At 39.8% G+C, this 24,791-nt stretch overlaps 1 protein-coding gene across 4 annotated transcripts in view; it reads right to left on the bottom strand.

Moving 5' to 3' along the window:
* The window catches only part of GLIS3 (GLIS family zinc finger 3), a 499,909-nt gene that overhangs the window by 64,019 nt on the left and 411,099 nt on the right, over positions 1-24,791 (bottom strand). For all 4 annotated transcript variants that reach the window (XM_061425406.1, XM_061425407.1, XM_061425405.1 and 1 more), the window contains one exon: positions 14,655-14,796. In XM_061425406.1, the coding sequence (XP_061281390.1) occupies positions 14,655-14,796 (142 nt within the window). The remainder of the gene's footprint in view (positions 1-14,654; positions 14,797-24,791) is intronic.

The raw sequence follows: 24,791 nt of genomic DNA, 5'->3' as shown, positions 1-24,791 counted from the left end.
GTTCATGAACTATCAGATGTATGCACCTGTTACCACAAGCAAGCGTGATGTTTTCTGTTGTGGGCTGTAAGGCCACTGTCTCCGTCAATGATACATGAAGAAGAGATTTCCTGGGCAGATCTGTTGCCACTGGGAAGTTATAGTAAATCTGCTTTTGGAGTCATTTGTGATTACTTGAAAAGCCATGGTGCTGCACTTCATAGAGGGCCTACTTTCAGAGGAAAGGGGGAACCTATCCACAAACTGTGAATTCTCTTATAATCAGTGTCAAAGGAATGCTGGAACACTGAGCAATGACATTTAATGCTTGATGACTGGTACATGGGAAGAGCTATGGACTTACCTCTCATCTCCAGGGCATTATTTCCAGGGTCTGGGTACAGGGGATAAGCTGCTTTCACAGAGATATTAAAAAGAATTAGAGGCCCCATTCAAATGGTAAGCTCAGTCTTGTCTCTCTCTTTCCTCTCCAAGGTTCCCTGCAGGAGAAATTTGAACCTGGGAAGGATTTGGAAAACAGCTGAACTGTAGTGAAAATTTTAGCTCCTTCAGGCTCACCAGAAATTGGGCACTTGGGAGAGAGAGTGTCAGGGTGGTTATGAAAGGAATAAAGAGTATGCACTGTGGGTCAGGTGGGCCTGGGTTTCAATCTGAGTTTTACCAATTACTAGCAAGGTGTCTCAGAGAAGGCAATGGCACCCCACTCCAGTACTTTTGCCTAGAAAATCCCATGGACGGAGGAGCCTGGTAGGCTGCAGTCCATGGGGTCGCTAGAGTCGGACACAATTGAGCGACTTCACTTTCACTTTTCACTTTCATGCATTGGAGAAGGAAATGGTAACCCACTCCAGTGTTCTTGCCTGGAGAATCCCAGGGATGGGGAAGCCTGGTGGGCTCCTGTCTACAGGGTCGAACAGAGTCGGACATGACTGATGTGACTTAGCAGCAGCAGCAGCAAGGTGTCTTGGGCAAGTCACTTAACCTAAGCTCTGTTTCTTCATCTTGAGTAAGGATAATACCTCGCAGGATGGTGAGGAGAATTATACAATATATAGAAAACACTTAGCACAGTGTGCAGACCATGGTTAAGTGCTCAACAAGTCATTGATTCTATTCCTTGGCTATTTATATTGTTGTAATTAATCTTATAATTAATAGGATGGGGAAGACAAAGGCATGCTGCTGCTGCTGCCAAGTCGCTTCAGTCGTGTCTGACTCTGTGCAACCCCATAGACGGCAGCCCACCAGGCTCCCCCGTCCCTGGGATTCTCCAGGCAAGAACACCGGAGTGGGTTGCCATTTCCTTCTCCAATGCATGAAAGTGAAAAGTCAAAGTGAAGTCGTTTAGTCGTGTCCAACTCTCAGCGACCCCATGGACTGCAGCCTCCCAGGCTCCTCCGTCCGTGGGATTTTCCAGGCAAGAGTACTGGAGTGGGGTGCCATTGCCTTCTCCAAGACAAAGGTATATGTTGCTCTAAAATGGTAAATCTCCAATGAAGAATGGCCTCTTACCTAAAGATGCATACAAATACAAACTGTGAACCAGAGTCATTTTAAAGTGCAGGAGAGTATATACATCATACTCTCTAATAATAAGTATTTTTGTTCCATTTTTCTTTTTTTTTAAATTTTTTAAATTTTATTTTATTTTTAAACTTTACACAATTGTATTAGTTTTGCCAAATCCATTTTTCTAATGCAAGTTACTACAAAGGTTCAGGGCCTGTGAAAGAATCCTCATAGGGTTAAAACGCTGCACTTTATTTTTCATGAGTAACACACACCTTTGAGTTACAACCCATACTGTGTTTCAGTTTAAAAGATAACAAGTTATTTTCATGCATGACTGCACTTCCTTAAGGAGTGAAAATGGGCTGTTACTAAAATGTCAACACAATTGTCCCCCTTGAAGCTTAGTTTATCTTGAAGTATTTTTACATTTTCAGCACTTCTTTGTGTTTGTTTTCCAAGAGCATTAAGATTCAGCCATGGTTAATTTTCAGAATTAAAAAAACAAAAAACAAAAAACAAAAAACTTACCCTCAGTCATTCTGAATAAAATGAGGAAAACAGGCGGGGGTGGGAGACTGGAGTTTTGGTCCTCAATAATGAAAATCTGGGGCCCAATATCTTCTGTAGTTCTTTGCATTTCTCCATGAAAAAAATTAGTTGCACTGTTGTTCAGTGGAAAATGCTTTCATGACCTAAATCCACAGGCCACAGTTTTCTAGCAAGGCACAGGCCCTGGCAGGGTCACTTGGAAGGCTGCATTTGCTGACTGAGGTTAACTAGAAAATGGGAGAGGGGCGGCAGCTAATCCCTGCCTGCTTGCCTATGAGTAGAAGGGGCTAGTTCTTCTTTTTCTTTCCTCCTAATGTCTGGGCACAGCACCACCCACCACCGCCCCCCCTCCACCCCGCTTCTTCTCTCTCTCCATCAGGAAGGGCATCATTCCATATTCCATCTGTATTAGGAAAAAGAAGCTTCTTAAGGGTTTGCCCAGTCAGCTCTCTAATCTTTCCCTTCTCCTTGAGGCATAAATAATTTTAATATTGCCAATCTCTAAAAATCTATTCTTTCTGCCTGTCTTTTTTCCCCTCCCGCTTTGCAGTGTAGAGTATCATCATCCAGCAGCCCTGATAAGCGGATAATGAAACAATCCCTTTTCAACCAGATCGGGTGGCTGTCAGACTAAAATGACACCACCCGTACATCCTTGACATGCTACCCCAAGCTAATTGATGGCAAACAGTGGTAACTGTCACTGGTGCACTAAGACAAAGAAAGCACACTCATGTCACCTGATGGGAAAGCTACCTGGCAACCGATAAACAAATGTGTTAGGGAGCTGTTCTATTAAGGTAAGAGAGGGTACATCTCTGAAGAACATGCCTATTAACTTTGAGCTGAAGAGCACTGCTGTTCACTGGGGAACAGAAATAAATAAGGTAAAATGAGAATTGATTGATGTCTGGACAGTTACATGAATATTCAGGTTCTCTTACAAATAGATATTCCCACATGAGCTCCAAACATCTATGAAGGCTGCCCAGTTACATTTCCACATCATGCCGCTGGATTTATAGCCAGGAAAGACGTTATTTGTTTGGAAGAGGATACATGCTTACATGCCTTTCTGGAATACACAGGATACAACTAGAAGATAACAGCTGATGTCATCCATGTAAATGCCAAAGGTTACCATCAAGCCTTCTGAAATACCAGGTGTAATTAACTTCATGTTAGGGAAAGGGAAAGCATCTGAAACAACTGCATTTCAGAACAAAGACTGTTAGTTACAAGTCGAACGGCAGCATCTGGCAGCTCTCTCAAATGCTCTGGGACCAACATTTCATGCAGCCCTCTTCGGTCTTTCGAGACAATTTATGACATAGCTAAAACCTCAAATCTCATACCTTAGCCTTCTTTCCTTCACCTCCCAACCTACATACTTATTCACTTGCAGAGAGTTAGTTACACAGAAAGTCAGTAAAATAACTTGAACAAGCAAACAACTCAGACTAATCCGTGAAAAATCCAGTACTGCCTCTGTGTATTGTTATCCCATTCTGAACATAGTCAGCAAGCAGAAAGAAGAAAGATGGAGCAGGAATGGATGACCATTCCTGGACATTCTTACAGGAATGTTCCTCATCTCTTTTTCTTTTTGGAAATAAAGTCTGACTTGTCACAAAAGCTGAAGTTTTAGTTAAAAAAAAAAAAATACTGGGTTCTCCAACTCTTCATTATTCATTCCTTAGCTATCTCCTACCTGTACATGCTGACCATAAAGGATGTTTCTCCCTTTCAGATACTGCCAAGACAACTCCACTCACTCGAGTTTCCTCTGAAAACATTTCACAGAGAATGCTTTCTGGAAACAGATTTTTAGCACAGATAGCCAATCTAATTTTTAATGCAATATTCTAGCCAACTCAAGAGCTGATTCACCAACTCTGAACTCTCCCAGGAAACCTCTCCTTTTTACAATAGCCCTTTGGGGGAACTGTGCTGTAGTGGGGGAACCAAAGCCTGTAACTGTCTCTAAGCCTGGGAAAATCTGCATAGATGAGGAATTGATTTTGTTATGACTCCAGAAAATCCCCTTCTCTCTTTTTTCACACTCTGTCCATGAAGTGGACACTGTTCCCATTTTTCCTTCAGATTTCTCTACTTTACTTGCAAGAAAAGGCTCTGATAAGTCATTTATATGTTATCCTAAATTTATGCCCACATACAATCTCTCTCAAGGAATTTAAAGGCTTTTATCTACTTGTGGAATGGAGGGTTCAATCTTCAATTATATTAATTTCAAGCATCTCTGTTGCTGCTAGAAGGTGTATTTTTGAGGAAGAAAGTATCTTTCCTTTTGGAAGGTGACTGTATGGGTTTCTAAAGTTTAGTATTTACACTTTTTGCCTTTCTTCTGGACATTAACTTATATATCAACAAGAGATCTGGATTTTAGGAAACTTAATCCCGAGTATTCAAGGGGCTGAGGCTTTTATCTTTTTTAGGAAAAACAGACTTGGGTAGAATTAAACTGTGATTTCTCCATCACATGGCTCTGTCATTCCTGGACTCATGAGAACAAGAACCAAATCTTGCCCATCTTCTGGCAGTTTCTTCCTAAGGGGGAGCCACATTAGAGAGGGCTTACCAACATATTGGGCCACCTTCCCAACACAGCCCAAGCTGAATCTGCAGGTATCTGCTTGCAACGTGAAGACTTAACTGGTAATAACTTCATTTGAAAACCACTGTATCTGGGATTCCGCAGAATGCCCAAGGGAGGACTCGGGGTGCTAGGCAAAGGGCAGTACAAGTAGTCTGGATCCCTTCAACTGAAACAGCTCTGCTATGACCTGTTTTAAGCACTGGGCTGTATAAAAATCTCTTCAAACTTATTATCTAGAAAACTACTAAAATATTTGCTAAATAAAATATTGAAGGGCTCAATAAAAGCTACCTGTACTGGAAGGTGTTTAAAACAAAATATGATGAAATACATGGAAGTCACAGGCTTCCTTGATCTCTCTAAGTGACTGATGAATGTCCCAGAAGTAAATATAAAGCAGGAGTTGGCAAATCTTTTCCATAAAGGATCATAGAGTAAACATTTTAGGCTTTGCGGGCAAGAGGCAATGTCCTCAATTCTTTGAGCAACTGTTCTCACCTAAAGGCTAAAAGTCTTTTCTATATTTTACATGTAAAATCTTAAAACCCTCCTGAGCTCTTAGACCATGCAAAAACAGAAGGCAGGCAGGCCAGAGTTGGCCCAGTGTAATAATACATTAGCCGTCGCATTTTAACTACCAAGAACCCTCATGAAAAGTCTAGGGGACTGTTTTTGAAGTATGGAAATGAAATTTGAGATAAGCTAATAGTCAAAAATAGTTTTCTAGACACCCTGCAGTGTATTTTGAGAAAAATGACACATTTGGGAGAGTCTATTTACAAAATGATATCAAAAGGGACCAAGGTTATACCTCAGCAAGGCCAACACGATGATTGTATACAATTGGCTGGTCAAAGCCATCAATCCTATTTCTTGTTTCCTCCACCTACTTCACCCTCACAGATTCAATGCTGATTAAGTTCATTTATCAACCAGGCACATTTATCAACACTCTGTATGACCAGCCTAAGTGTACTTCTAAACTTCATGGCAACTGAAAAAAATGTCTAATGTATAGATCTGAAGCAGGGTCTTAGAATACGGAATTTTATGAGTCCTCAACTTGACTTGAATTCTCCTTGGAAGAAATACTTTATCTTAGGACAACAATTTCTAAACTCCAAGTAGTAGCACCCACTACTAAGAGGAATGGATAGAAGAGCTCCTAGTCCCTGTCACAGACGTAGGCTTGGTTTGTGAGTAATTCCCTAAGCTTTTAAGCAAAGGGAAAGGAAAAGAAGAAAGCACCAATTGAGTATCTGTCTACCAGCTGCAGGCAGTGTACTGAATTCTTATATGTGAACTCACTTAATTCTCACAACAGGCCTATGAAATCAGTAACCTTATCACCATTTTACAAAGAGGAAATGTAGCATTTACAAAGCAAACACTCAGTGAGCAGAGAAGTAGAATGGGGGCTCAGGAGCCCCACATTCTTTCTGTCAATAGCATACTGTCTATAAACAACAAAACAAACAAAAAACGTGCTATTTTTGAATACACAAATACTGGTACTCATCAAAACACAATTTTGACTTTGTGATTCTGGGGGCATTGCCACCTAAGTGACTCTGTGGGTTTCTGATTCCAGTTTGTTTTTTCTCTACGGAACTACAGTAGATTTTCCTAACTAAAAACACTATATGAACTACTGGGCAAACTATTGAAATATAAAATATAAAGGATTATATTTTGTTTTTCTTTTATTCTACTGAATGATGCTTATTAAATTTCCAATTTGTTCAGGCTTCCATATTTTCCCCATTTCTTAAATAATGTGAGTGGTGGGTAATTTTTGGCACCTGTTTTCTATCTGCTTTACAGAGATATATTTTTCTAGTATTTGGATAAAAGTAACAATAATAACTACAGATGCTGAACATTGACTGTGTATTAGGCATGTTTTAAGCATTCTGTATGCCATTTAATGTACGTCAGATCAGTAACTGATCTCAGTAAAAGGGAAATTATTTTGAGTTAGAGGAAGAAGTAACATTTCCACTTATAAATGTCCTATTTGAGCATAGATTGGCTACACAGTGATCAGGGGGCTTGTACAAATGTGACCAATAATGTAACTTAAGAAAAGAGACACTAAATACTGTCCATTCTTCCTTTTGTGTAGATAGAACTCCCAATTGCCTTAGTACTTCAGAAATATGGAACCTAGATCATTGTTTGACCAGTTGCAAAATCTTCTGGTGCAGCTGGATGCAATGCATTTTCCTGAAGTGAGTCCATTTCTCAGAAAACTTGATAAGCATCCCTGTGAATGTGTACGAGGAACAACCTTTATGTGCAATAATGAGAGTTTATTCCCTTTTCAATAGTGAATATAAGTGACCCCTGAGCATTGCAGGTATTGTATAACTTACAGTCGCCTCTGCAGTTTATCCACATTCGAGGATTCAACCAACCACAGGCTGTGTAGTATGGAAGTATTTACTATTCAAACATACCCATGTGGGAATGGAGCCACACACTTCAAACCTGTATTGTTCAAGGGTCAACTGGGTACTTTACTTTTTGTAGTCTCTCCTATAAGATGGAAATGGGCTGTTTATTAAATCCCCAGGGAAAGGTTCCAATAAAGATTATAAATCCATGACTTTTTAACAAGCTGGAATCAAGATTGCCGGGAGAAATATCAATAACCTCAGATATGCAGATGACACCACCCTTATGGCAGAAAGTGAAGAGGAACTCAAAAGCCTCTTGATGAAAGTGAAAGTGGAGAGTGAAAAAGTTGGCTTAAAGCTCAACATTCAGAAAACTAAGATCATGGCATCCGGTCCCACCACTTCATGGGAAATAGATGGGGAAACAGTGGAAACAGTGGCAGACTTTATCTTGGGGGGCTCCAAAATCACTGCAGATGGTGATCGCAGCCACGAAATTAAAAGACGCTTACTCTTTGGAAGAAAAGTTATGACCAACCTAGACAGCATATTGAAAAGCAGAGACATTACTTTGCCAACAAAGGTCCGTCTAGTCAAGGCTATGGTTTTTCCTGTGGTCATGTATGGATGTGAGAGTTGGACTGTGAAGAAGGCTGAGCACTGAAGAATTGATGCTTTTGAACTGTGGTGTTGGAGAAGACTCTTGAGAGTCCCTTGGACTGCAAGGAGATCCAACCAGTCCATTCTGAAGGAGATCAGCCCTGGGTGTTCTTTGGAAGGAATGATGCTAAAGCTGAAACTCCAGTACTTTGGCCACCTCATGCGAAGAGTTGACTCATTGGAAAAGACTCTGATGCTGGGAGGGATTGGGGGCAGGAGGAGAAGGGGATGACAGAGGATGAGATGGCTGGATGGCATCACTGACTCGATGGACGTGAGTCTGGGTGAACTCCGGGAGTTGGTGATGGACAGGGAGGCCTGGCGTGCAGCGATTCATGGGGTCGCAAAGAGTCAGACACGACTGAGCAACTGAACTGAACTGAAGTGAGGTAGGAATTCAACTCTGAAATCAGAGATGATGAGAATCAGAGTAGAAGCCAGATACGAGCAGCTAAGTTCACTAGGAAAGAACATGATTGGAGTCCAAGAAGCAAAACTCAGACAGCAACTAGAAACAATGTCATGAAAGTGAATCTAGAGCAGCCTTGAAACTCAGGTAGGAAAATTAAGGCCCCAAGAAGGCAGCTGTAACTTCCAATGAATCAAAGGTTACTGTTAGAGAAGCATTAATGGTTCAAGATGTGGCCAGGGCACCCGAACGGGCAGATAATCCTCTGACAATATGGAGGAAGACACTTCATATAAGGCAGTCTTTGGAGTCAGTGCTGTTGGTAGCTCAGAATGGGTCAATTCCACATATCCTTTTTATACAATGCCTGCAATATACTCCCTTATTACTGTTAACAGCAAAACAGGACAAGTAATATTGAGCTAATGCAGTGATGGCCTTCACTTCGGGGTTTTATGCTCTTCTTAACATTTATTTTCAGTGCTCTAACAAATGTTAAAAAAAAAAAAAGAAAGAAATTTCACCGTGACTACAAACACCTTGAAAATGTCCACTTTCTTTTTTCTTTATTCTTCACGTGAAAGAGATATAACTACCTCTTCCTCGTCTCTCTTTCCTTGGAAGGTAAATTCAGTTGGAGCAGAAAGGCAAAACTGCGGACCCTGAAGTTTGGCCCAAAGCATCCTAATCACAGAAGCTACTAGCTCCTCATTCCAAAATTCTATCCTGAATTCTCCATCTTGCCATCCATCTACCTCCTAAGACTTGGTTGGGGTATACTACAAAGTAGGGCCAACCTTTCCTTCCCACACCCCATGTGAATGCCAACAAAATAAAATAACATGAGAGACAGGAGAAATAATAGTATAAAGACAATCCTAGGCTTTACCCAGTGAGAACACAACTGTTGATACAATCATCCAGCTTCACTACCTTCTCCACCCCCCTAAAGGGTATGGAATTGTTTTTGTCCACTCACAAAAATATTTTTACAGCAAAAACCTGTGCATATTATAAAACCAAATAATTCAGCTTAATCTTGCATGGAAAAGCAACATGAAGACAAGGGAATAAGCAGATATGCAAAACTAAAGCACCAAATTAGGTGGCCTGCAAACATACAGTCATTAATTTTGGCTGCATACATACAAATGTGCCCTGTGCTGGCTGGGAATCAGAATTTAATTTTCTTCAGTTGAGTGGTTATAAGATCTCATTCTTAACCAAAATATGAGCAGTACAATTATAGTTCTGGTGTGGGAGGACACACAATATCTACCTATAGGGTCTCTGTAATAAGCAACAGAAATAGATACTACAGGGTAATTTCCCCCCACTATTTGACTCAGTTTTATTATCTTTGTAATTATTTAACTGTAAGTACCAGAGTAGCATTATTCCGCTTATCATTATAAATACACAGCATGTCAGCGATATCATAAAATCACCTTTTGTGGACAGGTTTCTATCACAGTTTTCACACGATAAATTCGCTTCATTTTTTTAGTACTTTTAAAATTTCAGCTTCACTGAGGTATAATTGATATGTAAAATTGTAAGCTATTTAAAGTGTACATCATGGTAATTAGCTACATGTATACATTGTGAAAAGATTCCTCTCATCCAGTTAATTAGGGGCAATTCTTATTGTAACTCCCACCAGTCAAAATTCAGATCATGCTTTGCTAGAAGTCAAATTCCCACTCTTTATGATACAGAACAATGGCTTTCAAAGTATGGTCCCTGGACAAGTAGCACCTAGTGTCGCCTGAGAACTTGCTAGGAAAAAGAAAAAATCTAGTTCTTGTGACTCACTTAGACCTACTAAATCAGAAATTCTGGGGGTGGAACCCAGCAGTCTATTTTCATAGGTCTTTCAGGTGATGTGACATGTACTAAAGGACAAGCTCAGGAGCAGGGGACCAAAGCTGGAAATTGAAGCTATCAGGGCCTACAACACAGAAGGATGAGGCCTGAGCCTACCCTCAATGGAGTCAATGCAATCTGTGGACGAACCACAGACCCAAGAGGTGTTACAAAAACAATGCAAGATTTTGACAGCAGTTCAGAGTAACATCACAGAGACTTGCCAGTGACTTTACTGCTGAATGTTTCCCTTTAAATCCTTTCTAACCCCAGCATCTACCTCCTTCTTGGTACTGGGCCATTAGTGTTGCTCCAACACCAATTCCCAATAGTTCTGTCCTTTCTTCAACTCTTGTGACTTCTAAGCAAAGGAGTGCTTTTGAGATAATGCAAGTAATAACTATTGCATTTTTTATAAAGCAATATGCTTCTTAAGGACTTGTATATAGATCATGTTATTTGATCTTCACAATTCTCCTATAAAGTTTAACCTATTGGGAACACTTCTAATAAAGTCCTTGACCTAACAACCACTTTTTGAGACTAGACGATATGAGGCACATTTATATAAAACTATTTCTAGCCCCTACAACTCTGCAAGCTGTCCCAAGATAGCAAATATCCTCAACTCAAGAATGTAGAAAATGCATTAAGACATATGCCATAACATTACATTAAAATGAAACCTTAACTATTTCATGAAGTATGCTAAATACTCTATGGATTTAATATGGTACTAGTTATTACAAAAAGTGATGGTATTGCAAGAGAGAAGCCTTCATTTTTTCAGTACTCCAAGAAGGGAAGGGACTGTATCCTCAGCATCTTTGGGGATTGGTTCCAGGACCCCCACAAATACCAAAATCCCTGGATGCTGAAGTCCTTCAGTATCCTCAAATTCTGCATCTGCAAATATGGAGGATCAACTGCTATGACTTCAGAAATTTCTGCACTAAGAAACTCTTGTATTTTCCTCCTGTAGTCCCCTATGATATCTGAACATTTACTTTTTCTCCTGAAAAATCTATAAAGTTACATTCAAAATTGGGATAATTCTATAGGACTTATAGGCTCTAAAACATAAATATTTAATAATCCAATAGAAGTAGTATCAATAAAATCCCCTCATTCTTGTAGATTTCCTGATTCAGTTGTATTAGCTCTTCACCTAATGGGTGGACTGTGGGACTCAAATATCACAAGCACACTGGCCTCTATGATGTTTTCAGGTTAATGGCATTTGCAAAGACCATGTTTTATTGAGTCTATAGTACAATTTTAGTTTGGAGGGAGCTGTAATTTTTACAATCACTCATAGGACAGATCTTCTTCCACAGAGCATGTTTTATTCGTGAATGGACTCTCGCCAAGACCAGGCAGTGGTCCAGGCTGTCCATGATATTGAGGACTCACTAATTGTAGGCTTATCTACTTTATTAGTTCACTGAGGGAGCTGATGAGAAGATCTACACAGGCATTTAGCCTTGAATGTGGCATTCACACCTTGATCTACTGGCTATAAAATACTTCTCCCTCAGATTACCACATAAACCACCTAAATTTACAGGCTGGCCTGGGGCTTTATCTATCTGGGTTACAGAACTTCTGAACAAAAGCACAGAAATATAAGGAGCCATCCTTGAGAATTACTCATCACTGCCCTGGCCTCCCTGTTAGATCACAAAATTAATCTCACGTTAACCCAGGAGCAGGCCTGGGGAGCCCTGGGATTTTCAGAATAGAAGACAAGTAAACAATTCAATTTAAAATCTTTCTCAGTGTGGCCTCAAGTGATTTTTTGGCTGCTTTAACCTGGGGCAATATTGTCTTCCAAAGAAATAAAAGTCTTACTGTGCAATCCTTTCCAATCAAACTTAGTCTTATCAACTGAAAAGTTTGTTTCAATAAGGGAAGCCAATATGTTAGGAAACTTGCAAGACTTGTACGTATCATAACTGCCATCTTCCCTGTTCACCTTAATGCTCTGCAAACTACTCCTGTCTTGGAATCTTATAAATCATTCTCTACTAGCCACTAAAAATTTCCATTTCAAAACCATGATTTCTTCAAACCACAAGTCCCCAGACATTGTGGCTTCTAAAAAATCATGATGTTCATGCTAAACTATTTTGATCCCTTGCCCATATACACTCAACAGGTTTCCATCAAAATATTTTATGATAAATCAATTTATTAGCACTTATAGGTATACGTTCTTGATAATCTTTAAAAAATGTTTTCTTGATTTTGTGTAATAGAATGTTAAGGGAATAACTCCAAATCCCTTTGCCATTTAACCAAGTCTTAATCTTCATCAAAATATCTTAACATTTCAGATTTTACATTGAACTAATTGATGAACAGTTTCCTTTTCCTTTGGTATTTTTTTGCTATTTGTCTTCTTTCCATAGATCTTTAGCATAGGTTTGAAACTGGTGTGAACATACACTCCTGGCAAGTAAATTTCTAGAACTATAAAAGGAAGGCTTCAGATTTTTGTGATTTAGTTTTTCCACTTGCCTTGTTCTGCTCTGGGTTTGTTGCCTTCTCAGCAAAACACAGAATATAATCAGTTTTTTTTTTTTTTTAAGTCAAGAACAAAGAAAGTAAAATAGAATCTGAGGGAAGCAGGAATAAAGAAAGAAGCAGGGCAGATAAACTTTCATAGCTATAAGCTAACTGGAGAAGTAAAATTCTAGGAACAAAGTTAAGCAAGATGGCCCTCTGCCTGTTCCCAATATTCCCAGAGTCATAGAAAATCTGAGTCATTGTGAAGATGCTCTGTTGACGCTGTGGTAACCTAGGCTCCTTGTCCACTCTGGCAGCTCGCCTGCCACAGTTAGAGGCTCAAAACTAAGAGCTCTTTTTGAAGATCAAATGCAGAAAAGCATCACAAACAAAAAGAGGAATTCTGTTTGGAATGACAGAGCCATTTTAAAAAGCTTTAACAATACTACCAGACATCCAAAACCACACAAGACAAATGTGACTCCTGAGTTTTGAAAGTGAGTCATATACTGCATGCCACATACAGCAAAGGTACTAATGTTTTTCATAGACAAAGATAGCATGGCTTCCCAAACCCATTTCCAGGAGGTTTAAACTCAACAAGGCTAGCCCCTCACCATAAACTATTTATATTGGATGTTGGGCCATTTTTCAATTGATTTCTGTTTAATTTTGTCTCTTTAATTGTTGGGTTCCAGGTATTTAATAAGATTATGGATTTATGGACTGAATAAGTAGGGAGATAGCCTAAAGGCTGTTTCAAACTGATTGTAATTTAATGTGTGAGAATAAATGTTCATATATCAAATGTTTGGCAAATCAAACAGACATATGTGCAAACAAAAGCTAGTCATGCTTTTTTCATGTATATATCTAATACAAAATATTTGAGTGTTGATAACATTGTACACTGGCATATTTCATGTGTGTACCTGCACTCAAAACCTTTGTCAGACTTGGTCAGCCTTTCAAATAACCTTTCATCTAATCTCTTATGGTCTCAAAAGCTAAGGCTTTGTTTTCTCCAAGAGTAAGTACCCAAAGCAATTGATAAAGGGCCACCAACATTGGGACAACGTTGCATATATGGGATGTCTTGATGACTGGCCCTCTTAAAACATTTGCTTAATACTCTTTCCTGTGCCTTTGGATCAGTTGAGAACTGTCAAATTTAAAAAGTTATACAAGCATGGCTTTCTCCTGTTCCACTGTTATGCATCAGTAAATCCTTCATTCTTTATGGCTTATTAGTATGTTTAAAAAGAAAAAGCAATCTGCTGCCAAAACCTGGTGCTGGAACCAGATGGGGTGGGAGTAGAATTTATAATTCACAGAAAACAGAAAATTCCCATTGTCTGGAGTGTGGAGTTGTGGGATTTTTGCTTTCATATTCATAGCATATGAAGCACAGTAAGAGCTTTCCATATATGAAGACTATAACCAACCACGTTTGTACCAGCACATCACTATTATACAGAGTGGAAAATGCACAAAAGCCCAGGCTAACAAAGTAAATGGAAAAAAAAAAAATATCCTTATTGAATAATAATCCTTTCTCATTTTTCACTGCATACATAACATTTTTCTAAATATAGAGTCATCTATTATTCAAACCTAGGCAGAAGGAAGCTATTCTGGGAGTGCCATCCTATCCCTCCGCCCCCAATGGTTGACAAACACTAATGGACATTCTTACAAATTGATTTACTGATGTGATTTTTTTTTCTGAGAGATATGGGACTGGCTTCCTTTTGCAATGCAAAGACAACAATGACTGCTCCATTAAGAAATCCACAGGCAGCCTGTTACCTGCTTAAGGGGGAAAGACTTCCTTTGAGTCTCAATAAAGTTAATAAATTTAAGATACCTGGGAGGGTTGGGTACATTGAACTTTTGGCAGAAAGCCAGGACTAGAAGAGCTAATGTATTATTTTACTTTGTTTCTTTATGAGAAGAAACAGTCTGCTGACAAATCAGATGGGAAGGACAGGGGGGGATAAATTGCAGTTTACTGATAAATACAGACGATCTTAGAAGCATTTTCATATATGCATTCCCTTTAACCAGAGTCAAGGGCCTAGACAAGGACAGTTGATGTGGTTGGGTCTGCCTTTGCTGAATTTGCTGATATTACCTGGATAGAGGTCAGGCCCGGGCTCTGGGGAGCATCCCACCGCCCTATCGACAGCGTCTCTTGGGGAGGTGGAGGGCTGCAGGGGCTGCACCGTGAGGCAGTCTGTGAGCAGGTCGGAATGGAGCTCTGCACTGGACCGCAGCTAAGAGAAGGAGAAAACAGAAGACAGATGGAAAAGGAAGGCTATTCCTCAGAATACTTTTTTCTGGAAAGGATATCATGCCCTAAGGTTCATGCACAAACATTTATCAAGTAACAACTACAGGTTAGGCACTGGACTTAGAGAGTCAATACAAGGGTCAGCTTTCCAATTCTAATAACACCTGGCAGGTGTTTCAGGAAAAATGTGGCTAGAGGCAGATTGTACTTCAGGCCTTGATATTTCCACTTCTGGGAACCAACTTCCTATTATGTTTTCTTTGATTTGCTCTGTATCTAATCAGAACTTGTAGTGATATCAAAAACAAACTCAAGTATATTTAGTCCATATTGTAAAGTGTTTTTAAAATACAGAGATAAAATAAGATGAAAATATCTTAGAGATAATTAAGAATGCCCACTGAGATTTGACACCTATAGATTTTTTGGAACATGATAACAAGAAAAACCAACGTCATTACAAGCAATAAACTATCCCAACAGTAAGGTACATAAAAAAATTAGACTTCATTTTATCACAATAACACAATAAATTCTTTATATATTAAAGAGTCATAAAATATCAGAATAAAGTATAGATACAAAGTTATGTGATTTATTTATGAAAAAGAATTTTGTAAGTGTAATCTGAATGGAAAAAAATCACAATGGAAGATTTAGTTATATAAAAATACCAACCTCTGTTTGTCTAAAAACATAATATCTTTAAAAATCTAGACATATATTTGTCACAGATATTACAAATAGTTATCATCTTCTGTCCTCTTTAAACATATATATTCTCTGTTTAAAGGGAATATATAAGTTGATTTTGCCTTCATCAAGATAAAACTAACCCTTTAGATATAGGACTTGAGTATACTTACTCATTCAACAATTATTTAATGAGCATTAGACACTCTCTCGGAGAAGGCAATGGCACCCACTCCAGTACTCTTGCCTGGAAAATCCAACGGACGGAGGAGCCTGGGAGGCTGCAGTCCATGGGGTCACTAAGAGTCAGACACAACTGAGCGACTTCACTTTGACTTTTCACTTTCATGCATTGGAGAAGGAAATGGCAACCCACTCCAGTGTTCTTGCCTGGAGAATCCCAGGGACGGGGGAGCCTGGTGGGCTGCCGTCTATGGGGTTGCACAGAGTCGGACACGACTGAAGCGACTTAGCAGCAGCAGGAGCAGACACTCTCTAGGCTCTAGAGATACTGTCTTATGGAACTTACACTCTAGAGGGGAAGCAGATGATGAACAAATGAAATACATAACACAGCAGATAGTGATAAATGCTATAGAGAAGAGTGATAGAAGAAATACAATGAGTTAGAGACAAGTGATGGCAACCTGAGATAGGGGGGTCAGAGAAAGTCTATTGGAGATGGCACTGGCAAAAAGCCTTGAGAGAAGTGAGGGAGTGAGCCCTGCAGATGTATGGAGGAAGGACTTGCTTGTCCTGTGGTGTGTCTGGATTATGTGACGAACAGTAAGGCAGGAGTGGAGGGAGTCTTGGGCCCGGAGTAGAGAAACAGGAAAAAGCCGAGGTATAAGCGGGGGAAAGAGGGAACAGGCTTAGTGTCCCTCTCTTTCTTCCTCTCAGATGAGTAGATTAGAAAAGGGCCTCCCACATCATTTAAGCTTCGAAACACGCCCAGTCTAGAAATTATCAAATGAGTGAGGGAGGAAGTAGACAGCAGGATCTCCTGGGAAGGGACCAATTCACTGTGCAGCACTTCACATGAACAAAAATTTTAAAAAAAGAGAAACAAAAATGAAAATAAACCTAAAAAATATTCAGCACAATTGCAAAGAAATAAATGCAATGCTATAACTTTTAAAAAATTTATCAAATTATCAAAACTTTACAAAAGAGGTAGTTGTAGTGAAGGTAGAGTGAGAGAAGCATCCTAAAACACTGTTGGTTGGAGTGTACATTGTTACAAACTTTCCACGTGATTTGGAGGATTACTTTCTTAAGACTCATAATTGAAATTATTTGTTCTTAGAATTTCTTAAGGAAATAGCCAGAAAAGTGAACAAAGATTTATATTCTTTATATTCACCATTCTAGTGAGACACAGCACTGTTGCTGCTGCTGCTGCTGCTGCTAAGTCGCTTCAGTCGTGTCCGACTCTGTGCGACCCCAGAGACGGCAGCCCACCAGGCTCCCCCGTCCCTGGGATTCTCCAGGCAAGAACACTGGAGTGGGTTGCCATTTCCTTCTCCAATGCATGAAAGTGAAAAGTCAAAGTGAAGTCGCTCAGTCGTGTCCGACCCTCAGCGACCCCATGGACTGCCGCCTCCCAGGCTCCTCCGTCCCTGGGATTTTCCAGGCAAGAGTACTGGAGTGGGGTGCCATTGCCTTCTCCGAGACACAGCACTATTTATAGCAATATTAAAAATTAGGAAAAATTACTTAAATGTCTAAGAAAGTGAAAGTGTCAGTCACTCAGTCATGTCCAACTCTTTGCAAGTCCATGGACTGTAGCCTGACAAGCTCCTCTGTCCATGGAATTCTTTGGGCAAGAATACTGGGGTGGGTAGCCATTCCCTTCTCCAGGGGATCTTCCCAACTCAGGGATCGAATCTTCTAAGCCACCAGGGAAGCCCTAATTCTTTACCTTCAAAGCCACCAGGGAAGCCCTAATTACAGCTGATAAATGACGCTACATCAATTTGATGGAATATTATGCAACCATTAGGATGATATTCATGAATACAAAGGCAAATCAAACTTATGTATACAAAGTGATAACAATTATGTTAAAACACAGCTAAAATACTGTAAGGAAATATAATTCAATATTAAAAATCGTTTTTGTCCTCAAGGCAGTATCATGAATTTATTTCCTCTGTTTTCTTTTTATTCTTTCCTCAGTTTTCCAAACATTCCAGTGATATGCTGGAGCTGGCTTGCACTAATCTAAGAATGCCGATTGTGTCTACTTTTCCCAAACTTGCAATGACGTCATATTGATAGCATTTACACTATGAAACTGACAAATACTACAAACGGGCTTTCCCATGTGGAGAGCTGGTTGTTGCCAGCACAATGACTCTGATCAGAAAGAAAAACATACACACAGATACAAAACATCAGTAAGTTACTATTTAGAGAACAGTATTTCTTGGAACTGAAAAAGCTTTATGAAGAGACAAATACATGTCCAGCTCTTAGTCCAAGAATATGAAAATGGCACAGCGACCCTAAGTTTAGGGAAGCAGCGTTTAACACATGTAGTGAACGAGACAATTATAATCTCCTTAGCTTTGCCACATTGGAATGTCTGCCCAAGATTATCTGAGTTAATGCCTAACTCTCTCAGGGCCTTTGGAAGGTATGTTTGATATTTTGGTACTAACCTAACACATGCCACGTAAGAAAAACTGGAAAAAAATCAAGCCTTAGAATGAGTTCTGGTGATCACTTCTAATTTATCTTTCATTGTTAAAATGTGATCTGGGGCCCACATGTTCTACTAAGAGTAGACATGAACATCTCTCTGCTTTCTATTACCAACTACTCTAGGGTTTTACAGACATGAGTATTGATGAGGTCTTTCCAAGGAATTTCACGGCCACGGTTACTTCTGGAGTTAAAGGCAGGCAATTCTTCACTAGCTACAACAAGTATTCATGTTTTCCAAGAGTGTGATTCCATACAACTTTGTGGTGAGAGTTAATTTGGTTTTCTCTGGGATTAGACATGGTTCTACAAAGTGCTTCTTAAATTGAACAAGCCTCAAGGACTTTTTCTTTTTTTTTTGCTTAAGGTCCTTGAAGACCTTATGCAAAATTTCCAAAGCAGGGCCATATGCTTAGAAATGCAGTAATGGTATTTAAGTTTAGTATCCTTCTCTCTCTCCCAGATTATTAGACAAAGAAAAGGACTTCCAGATCATTTAAGGTTCTTAAACGTTCTCCACCCAGGAATTATCAAATGGGTAAGGTAGGAGGCACACAGAGCTATCTTTCCATATATCTATATGGCACACAGAGGCTATCTTTCCATATATCTATATTATGGTTTTATATTTGGAGTGAGAAATCCAATTATTTATATAAAGCAGTATCTTATTAGCTCTCAAGAATATAAAAAAGATAGAGGAAACTTTTTCAATGGGGGATGGTCTCTAACTGTGAATCTCAAACCTGGACATGAAACTTTTTCAATGGGGGATGGCCTCTAACTGTGAATCTCAAACCTGGACATGCATCAGAATCACCTTTACGCTCCACTGCAGAACTGATGACTCAGTGGGTTTGCAGTTCATTTCTGTGAAGTTCCCAGGTCATGATGATGTTGTTGTCTGGGAACCACACTTTTGGAACCACCAGGAATCCTGATAAGAAGATGCTCTAAGAAAATGCCGATTAGAAGAGATGAGACTTTTCTGGTCATGAGAAGAGAAAATGAATTGCAGAAATAAGGGATTATAAAAACCAAGCTGACTTTATGACATGAACCTCATTTTATTTTCTTGGGCTCCAAAATCACTGTGAATGGTGACTGCAGCCATGAAATTAAAAGATGCTTGCTCCTTGGAAGAAAAACCATGACAGACCTGGACAGCATATTAAAAAGCAGAGACATCACTTTGCCAACCAAGGTCCATATACTTAAAGCTATGGTTTTTCCAGTAGACATGTATGTATGTGAGAGTTGGACCTGAAGAATTGATGCTTTTGAATTGTGGTGCTAGAGAAGACTCTTGAGAGTCCCTTGGACTGCAATGAGATCAAACCAGTCAATCCTAAAGGAAATCAACACTGAATATTCATTGGAAAGACTGACTGATGCTGAAGCTGAAGCTCCAATACTTCGGCCACATGATGGAAAGAGCAAACTCGTTGGAAAAAAAAAAAACAAACCCTGATGCTGGGAAAGATTGAGGACAGGAGGAGAAGTGGGCGACAGAGGATGAGTTGGTTGGATGGTATCACCAACTTGATGGATATGAGTTTGAGCAAGCTCTGGGAGATAGTGAAGGACAGGGAAGCCTGGCATGCTGCTGTCTATAGGGTCACAAAGACTCAGATGTGACTTAGCAACTGAAAAACAACAACATGAGCCTCATGTAACCATTTCTCATTATGTTTCCCTTCAGATCTCCTAATAATAAATGGTTACATGAAGTTCATATCATGAGAACAATTTGGATTTTTATACTGTTGCGGGGATAAAAAGGGTTAAAAATGTGCACCCCAGTTTAATACTTGCCCTTATAGGACAGCAAGGACATGCCCTTTACGGAGCCTTTACTGTTCTTTACATACAAGAAACAAATATCCCCTCCTTTCATTTGGGACACCAGTCCCGAAAGGCAAAGACAAGAAGGCAAGAAGAGTTTCTGTGATGTGATTCCACCACATACCAAAGATAGGTATTTCTACAAGGCCTCAACAAAACCCTTTGCTCCTCTCAAGAGCACTGTTTCGCTGTCTTGGAAACATCCCATTTATTATGCTGTTCATTCCTTTTGCCTGGAATGGCTTTCCCTCCTCCCAGTAGAATTTCTCTAAGACCCAATTTATGGCTCCCTCATGAATGAATCCCCCTCTGACCAGGTCAGCCCACACAGGGCCTCCCATGGTATATGGAGAGCTGCAGAGTCTGGTCTCAACAACCTGCAACTGAATATATGTTTAAGGCTTTGTTTCTTGTTATGAGTTTAGTCTGCGCTATTATGAAGTCCACAAGGACCTGGTTAGCTGACTACCTTTCTAACTTTCAAAACCCCATGGCACCTGGCAGGGTGGGACCAGCATCTGGGTAAATCATTCAGTGCCAACTGGATTTGTAAGAATGAGACACAATATTTTATCTAAAGGATGCTACAATCTCTAGTGGTGTGTGGATGTGTTTAAAAAACACACTTGGTCATGTCTTAATTACCTCTCCTGAAGGAGAATTTTAAAAGATACAGCAAATGTGTGCATGTTAAGTCACTTCAGTTGTATCTGACTCTGTGTGACCCTATGAACTGTAGCCTGCCAGGTTCCTCCGTCTATGAGATTTTCCAGGCAAGAATACTGGAATGGGTTGCCATGTCCTCCTCCAGGGGATCATCCCGACCCAGGGATTGAACCCATGTCTCTTTTTTCTCCTGCATTGGCAGGTGGGTCTTTACCACTAGCACCACCAGGGAAGCCCCAGAAGATACAGATCATAGTTACTATATGGGAAAGGCTGCTGCTGCTCTGCCCAGATCCCTTCTGATCCCTTGGATTAGCTCTGAACTGCCCTGTCTCCTAACTTTACTGTGCCCACCCCCCAGCTTCTGCATACTTTACAGCTAACAGACACTGCCCACCCCCCCAACCAATACACAAATGCATGATCAACCAGTGCTTCTTAGCGCCAAAGTGGGACAAACTCTGAAGTGTAAATTATACTCCAGAGCTCCCAGTAGGGTCGTACATGTTTATAGCTTTAGCCCCTTCCTTCATGCCTCTCCTGTATTCTCCTGGGAGCAGTTCTTTAACAAATCACAGGCACCTGGATCTTTGGCTCACAGTCTGCTTCTGGGAGCACCCACACTTAGTAAATACCCACAAATCCTTTTTATTTGTCTCAGGAATTCAGAGAGCCAATCAGCAGCACTCATAGATGCTCACACACACATACTGTTTCCTTTTCTTCAGCTCCTGCTCTGCTCACACACAGGTATAGTATAGTAACTATATGTTTAATGAAAGTAGGGTGTTCTGGGTTATTATCTCTCCTGTGTGCTCAGTCATGTCCAACTCTTTGCAACTCCATGGACTGTAGCCCACCAGGCTCTTCTGTCCATGAAAATTTCCAGGTAAGAATACTGGAGTGGGTTGCCATTTCCTTCTTCAGGGGATCTTCCCGACCCAGGGATTGAACCCATGTCTCTAGCGTCTCCTGCATCGGCAGGTGGATTCTTTACCACTGTGCCACCTGGGAAGCCCCTGGGGCATTATGGATGTTACTAAAAGCATAATTGTGGAGTCTAAATTAAAAAACAAAACCCTAATTTACAAGAATAATTAGCATTCAAAAGAACCTCAGACATCACTAGGGCCAAACCTCTGTCTTACGTACTACTGCCCTATAGCAACCCCAGTAGATGGCTCTCAGACTCTGTTTGATTCCCTATGGTAACAGGCAACTTCCTTACCTTGGCAGTTAGCTTTCATTTCAGATAGTACCAACTATCAGGAGTTTTATTTCATACTCAGTCCTGATCTAGCCCTCAGCAACCTATTAGGATTGCATGTGTCCTTCTCTTCATAGGGGGCTTCCCTGGTAGCTCAGATGGTAAAGAATCTGCCTGCAGTGCAGGAGACCCAGGTTCAACCCCATGGAGAGAGGAGCCTGGTGAGCTACAGTCTCAAAGAGTAGGAGACGACTGAGTGACTAATACTTTCACTCTTTCACACTTTCTCTTTGTAAACCTGCAGTAAGGTTCACGGACATACTAGGAAGAAAAGAGACATCTCTGAGTCTCAGAAACCAACCTGTGAATCTTTGAGTGTTAATAATCCTGATCATTAATGACCCATTTTAGGGCTTAATTTCTTGGCCTATCCAGGTACAAGTAAACAAACTGGCTCCTTAGCTTGCATACAATCTCCCATTATGAAATATTTGTTCTAAATGATAGTTTTTCAACGTTAATAATGAAATCACGCATCTAGTCTTGACAAGGTTCCCGCATTTGGTAACTTGAGCTGCTTCCCTAACAATGCAGGGATTTTTCCTAATAGCTAAAAACAAGGTACCGTCAATTGTGATTTGTATTTGTTTTTTTATTCAAGACTATTCTGTTAATGTTTATAAGCTCTTGAAACAAGAGACGGAAATTCTACTCCCATCATTTTCTCATTTCAGATATGATTGAATAATCGTCCAAGATTAAGTGAGTCAAGTGGAAATAATTAGGAAAGGGAAAAAGGCCCAGATTCTTCAATTTTTGGTTCCATTACATTTTATTCCAAGAGCAAAGGCATTCTGTTATTCTGAAGCAAGACATACTTCCAAAGAGAAAGAGGTACAATCAAAGGCCTTTTGTTTTCCCTTTCTCCAATGAGCATCCTCTATCTGGGCTGTGCATGTTTATGCATCATCTTGCAGGGACTCCTTTGTTCTCCAGAAATCAAATGCCACCAAAATATGTTTCTGAAGAAACTCAGCCAGAAGAAAAATCAAATAGGATTCTTTTTCAGAGGGTTAAGGTTTAGTACCAGAACATTCTCATCAAGCATTCTCTATAACACTTTGAACAATGTGGATCCTGGGGAATTAACTCATTACCAAAAGGCTTAAAAATAATCACAATGAATTAACCTATTATATTAATTACAATTAATTTCCAGTTGAATCGAAAAATTCTCTCTCTAAGGGCTTCCTCAGCCCTGACATTTATGAAGTGGCTTTGGCATATCATAGGTAATTAATCTCCAACAATCTGTTATCAAACTCATTTCCTCTGGGAATGACCAATTTGCAAAGAAGAAAAGAAATGAGAGTGCAGACTTAGAAAAAGAGTATTAGAAGAAACTTCTTCGTGAACAAGAGGTACAGTCCAGCTGGACACCTTGCATTTCTATAATAGGAAGTACCTATTTGGTGAACACTGACTCAAGAGGCCAAACATTTTGTCTTCATGAACATGCCAAAATATCTCAATAGATATACATACCAGGGTATATGCCTCAATAAGAGACATGAAAAATAAATTCCTATATAGATACAACATAATTACTGGCTATCTAGTAAAAAATGGTGATTGATGAAACAATTTCAGAGTAAGAAGAACAAATGTTATGCACCAGGGCTATAATAATGCTGTCCAAAGGAACTTTCTTGGATGATAGAAAAGTTCTGTAGAGTACTAGTTTGTAGGCATTAGTCACAAGTGATTAAAAAACACTTGAAATGTAGCTAGTGCAACTGAGGAAGCAAACTTTATTTTATTTTAACCTAATTTTAATTAATTTAAATTTAAATGTAGGATAGCAAACTGCCAACTTACTGCATATCATGGTGGCAGTTCAGCCTTTGCTTAAATCCCTTCAAAGACAGGGAACTCACTTTCTTACAACTCACTGCGCTCCACTGTTAAATAGGTCTGGTCATTAGGAAGGTCTACCTCAAGTTGATCTGCAATCTGCCTCCCATAATTTCCACTCACTGGAATTTATTTTTCCCCTCTTCCCTCTGACCACATAGAATAACTCTGTTCATGGTCTACTTTATATTTCTTTTAATATATAAGAAGCCTCGAAATGCTGCAGTATCACAGAATTTCAGCCCTAAAAATGGCTGTAATTTAGTTTATTTGTCAGTCCTTCCTTAGCAGTTGTTTTTTTTTCCCTCCAGGTTGAATATCTTTAGTTTTTAATATAGATAAGAGTAATGTTAAGTATGAGGAGCTTTGGTCTCTTAGTCTGACAAATTGTGGTTCAGCTACCAAGTGATCCAAGGCAGATACATTCACTTGTCGGAGAGTAGTTTCCCTTCTGTAAAATGAAGATGATATCACTGAGCCATCTTGGTTGCTTTAAGAAACAAATTAGATAATATTTAGAAAGTTCTTGAAACTCTGCTTGGTATGCAGAAGTCATCTAAAATGTCAGTCCCTGCTTTCTCGTGTAGCATGTTCTTACGTTCACCACACCAGTTTCTCTTAACACTGAATTCACTGGTAGCTAAGTGTGCAAATGCTATCCCAGTACTAATACAGTGAACTAGCTGTTTGACCAGGAGAGAGTATAATAGAACAAACACATCCCTTGTTCCAAACGTTCCACTTCTATCAATTCAACCTAAAGAATCGTTTCTTAAAATCCATGTTATACTATTCACTCATTCACTCATTCCATTTACTGAATTCCTTACTGTGCTCCCCAAACTATACTAGGCCTAGAAGATAAAGTCATGCCCAAAATAACCTAGTTCCCTGCCCTTGCAGAGCTTATAGTGCAGCTCAAGTAAAACTTGCCATTGGGTAAAACT

This window comes from Bos javanicus, chromosome 8 (assembly GCF_032452875.1).
Source record: "Bos javanicus breed banteng chromosome 8, ARS-OSU_banteng_1.0, whole genome shotgun sequence".
In the NCBI taxonomy this organism is placed as follows: domain Eukaryota; kingdom Metazoa; phylum Chordata; class Mammalia; order Artiodactyla; family Bovidae; genus Bos; species Bos javanicus.
Note: the sequence above shows the minus strand (reverse complement) of the source record. Positions and strands in the feature narration are given on the sequence as shown.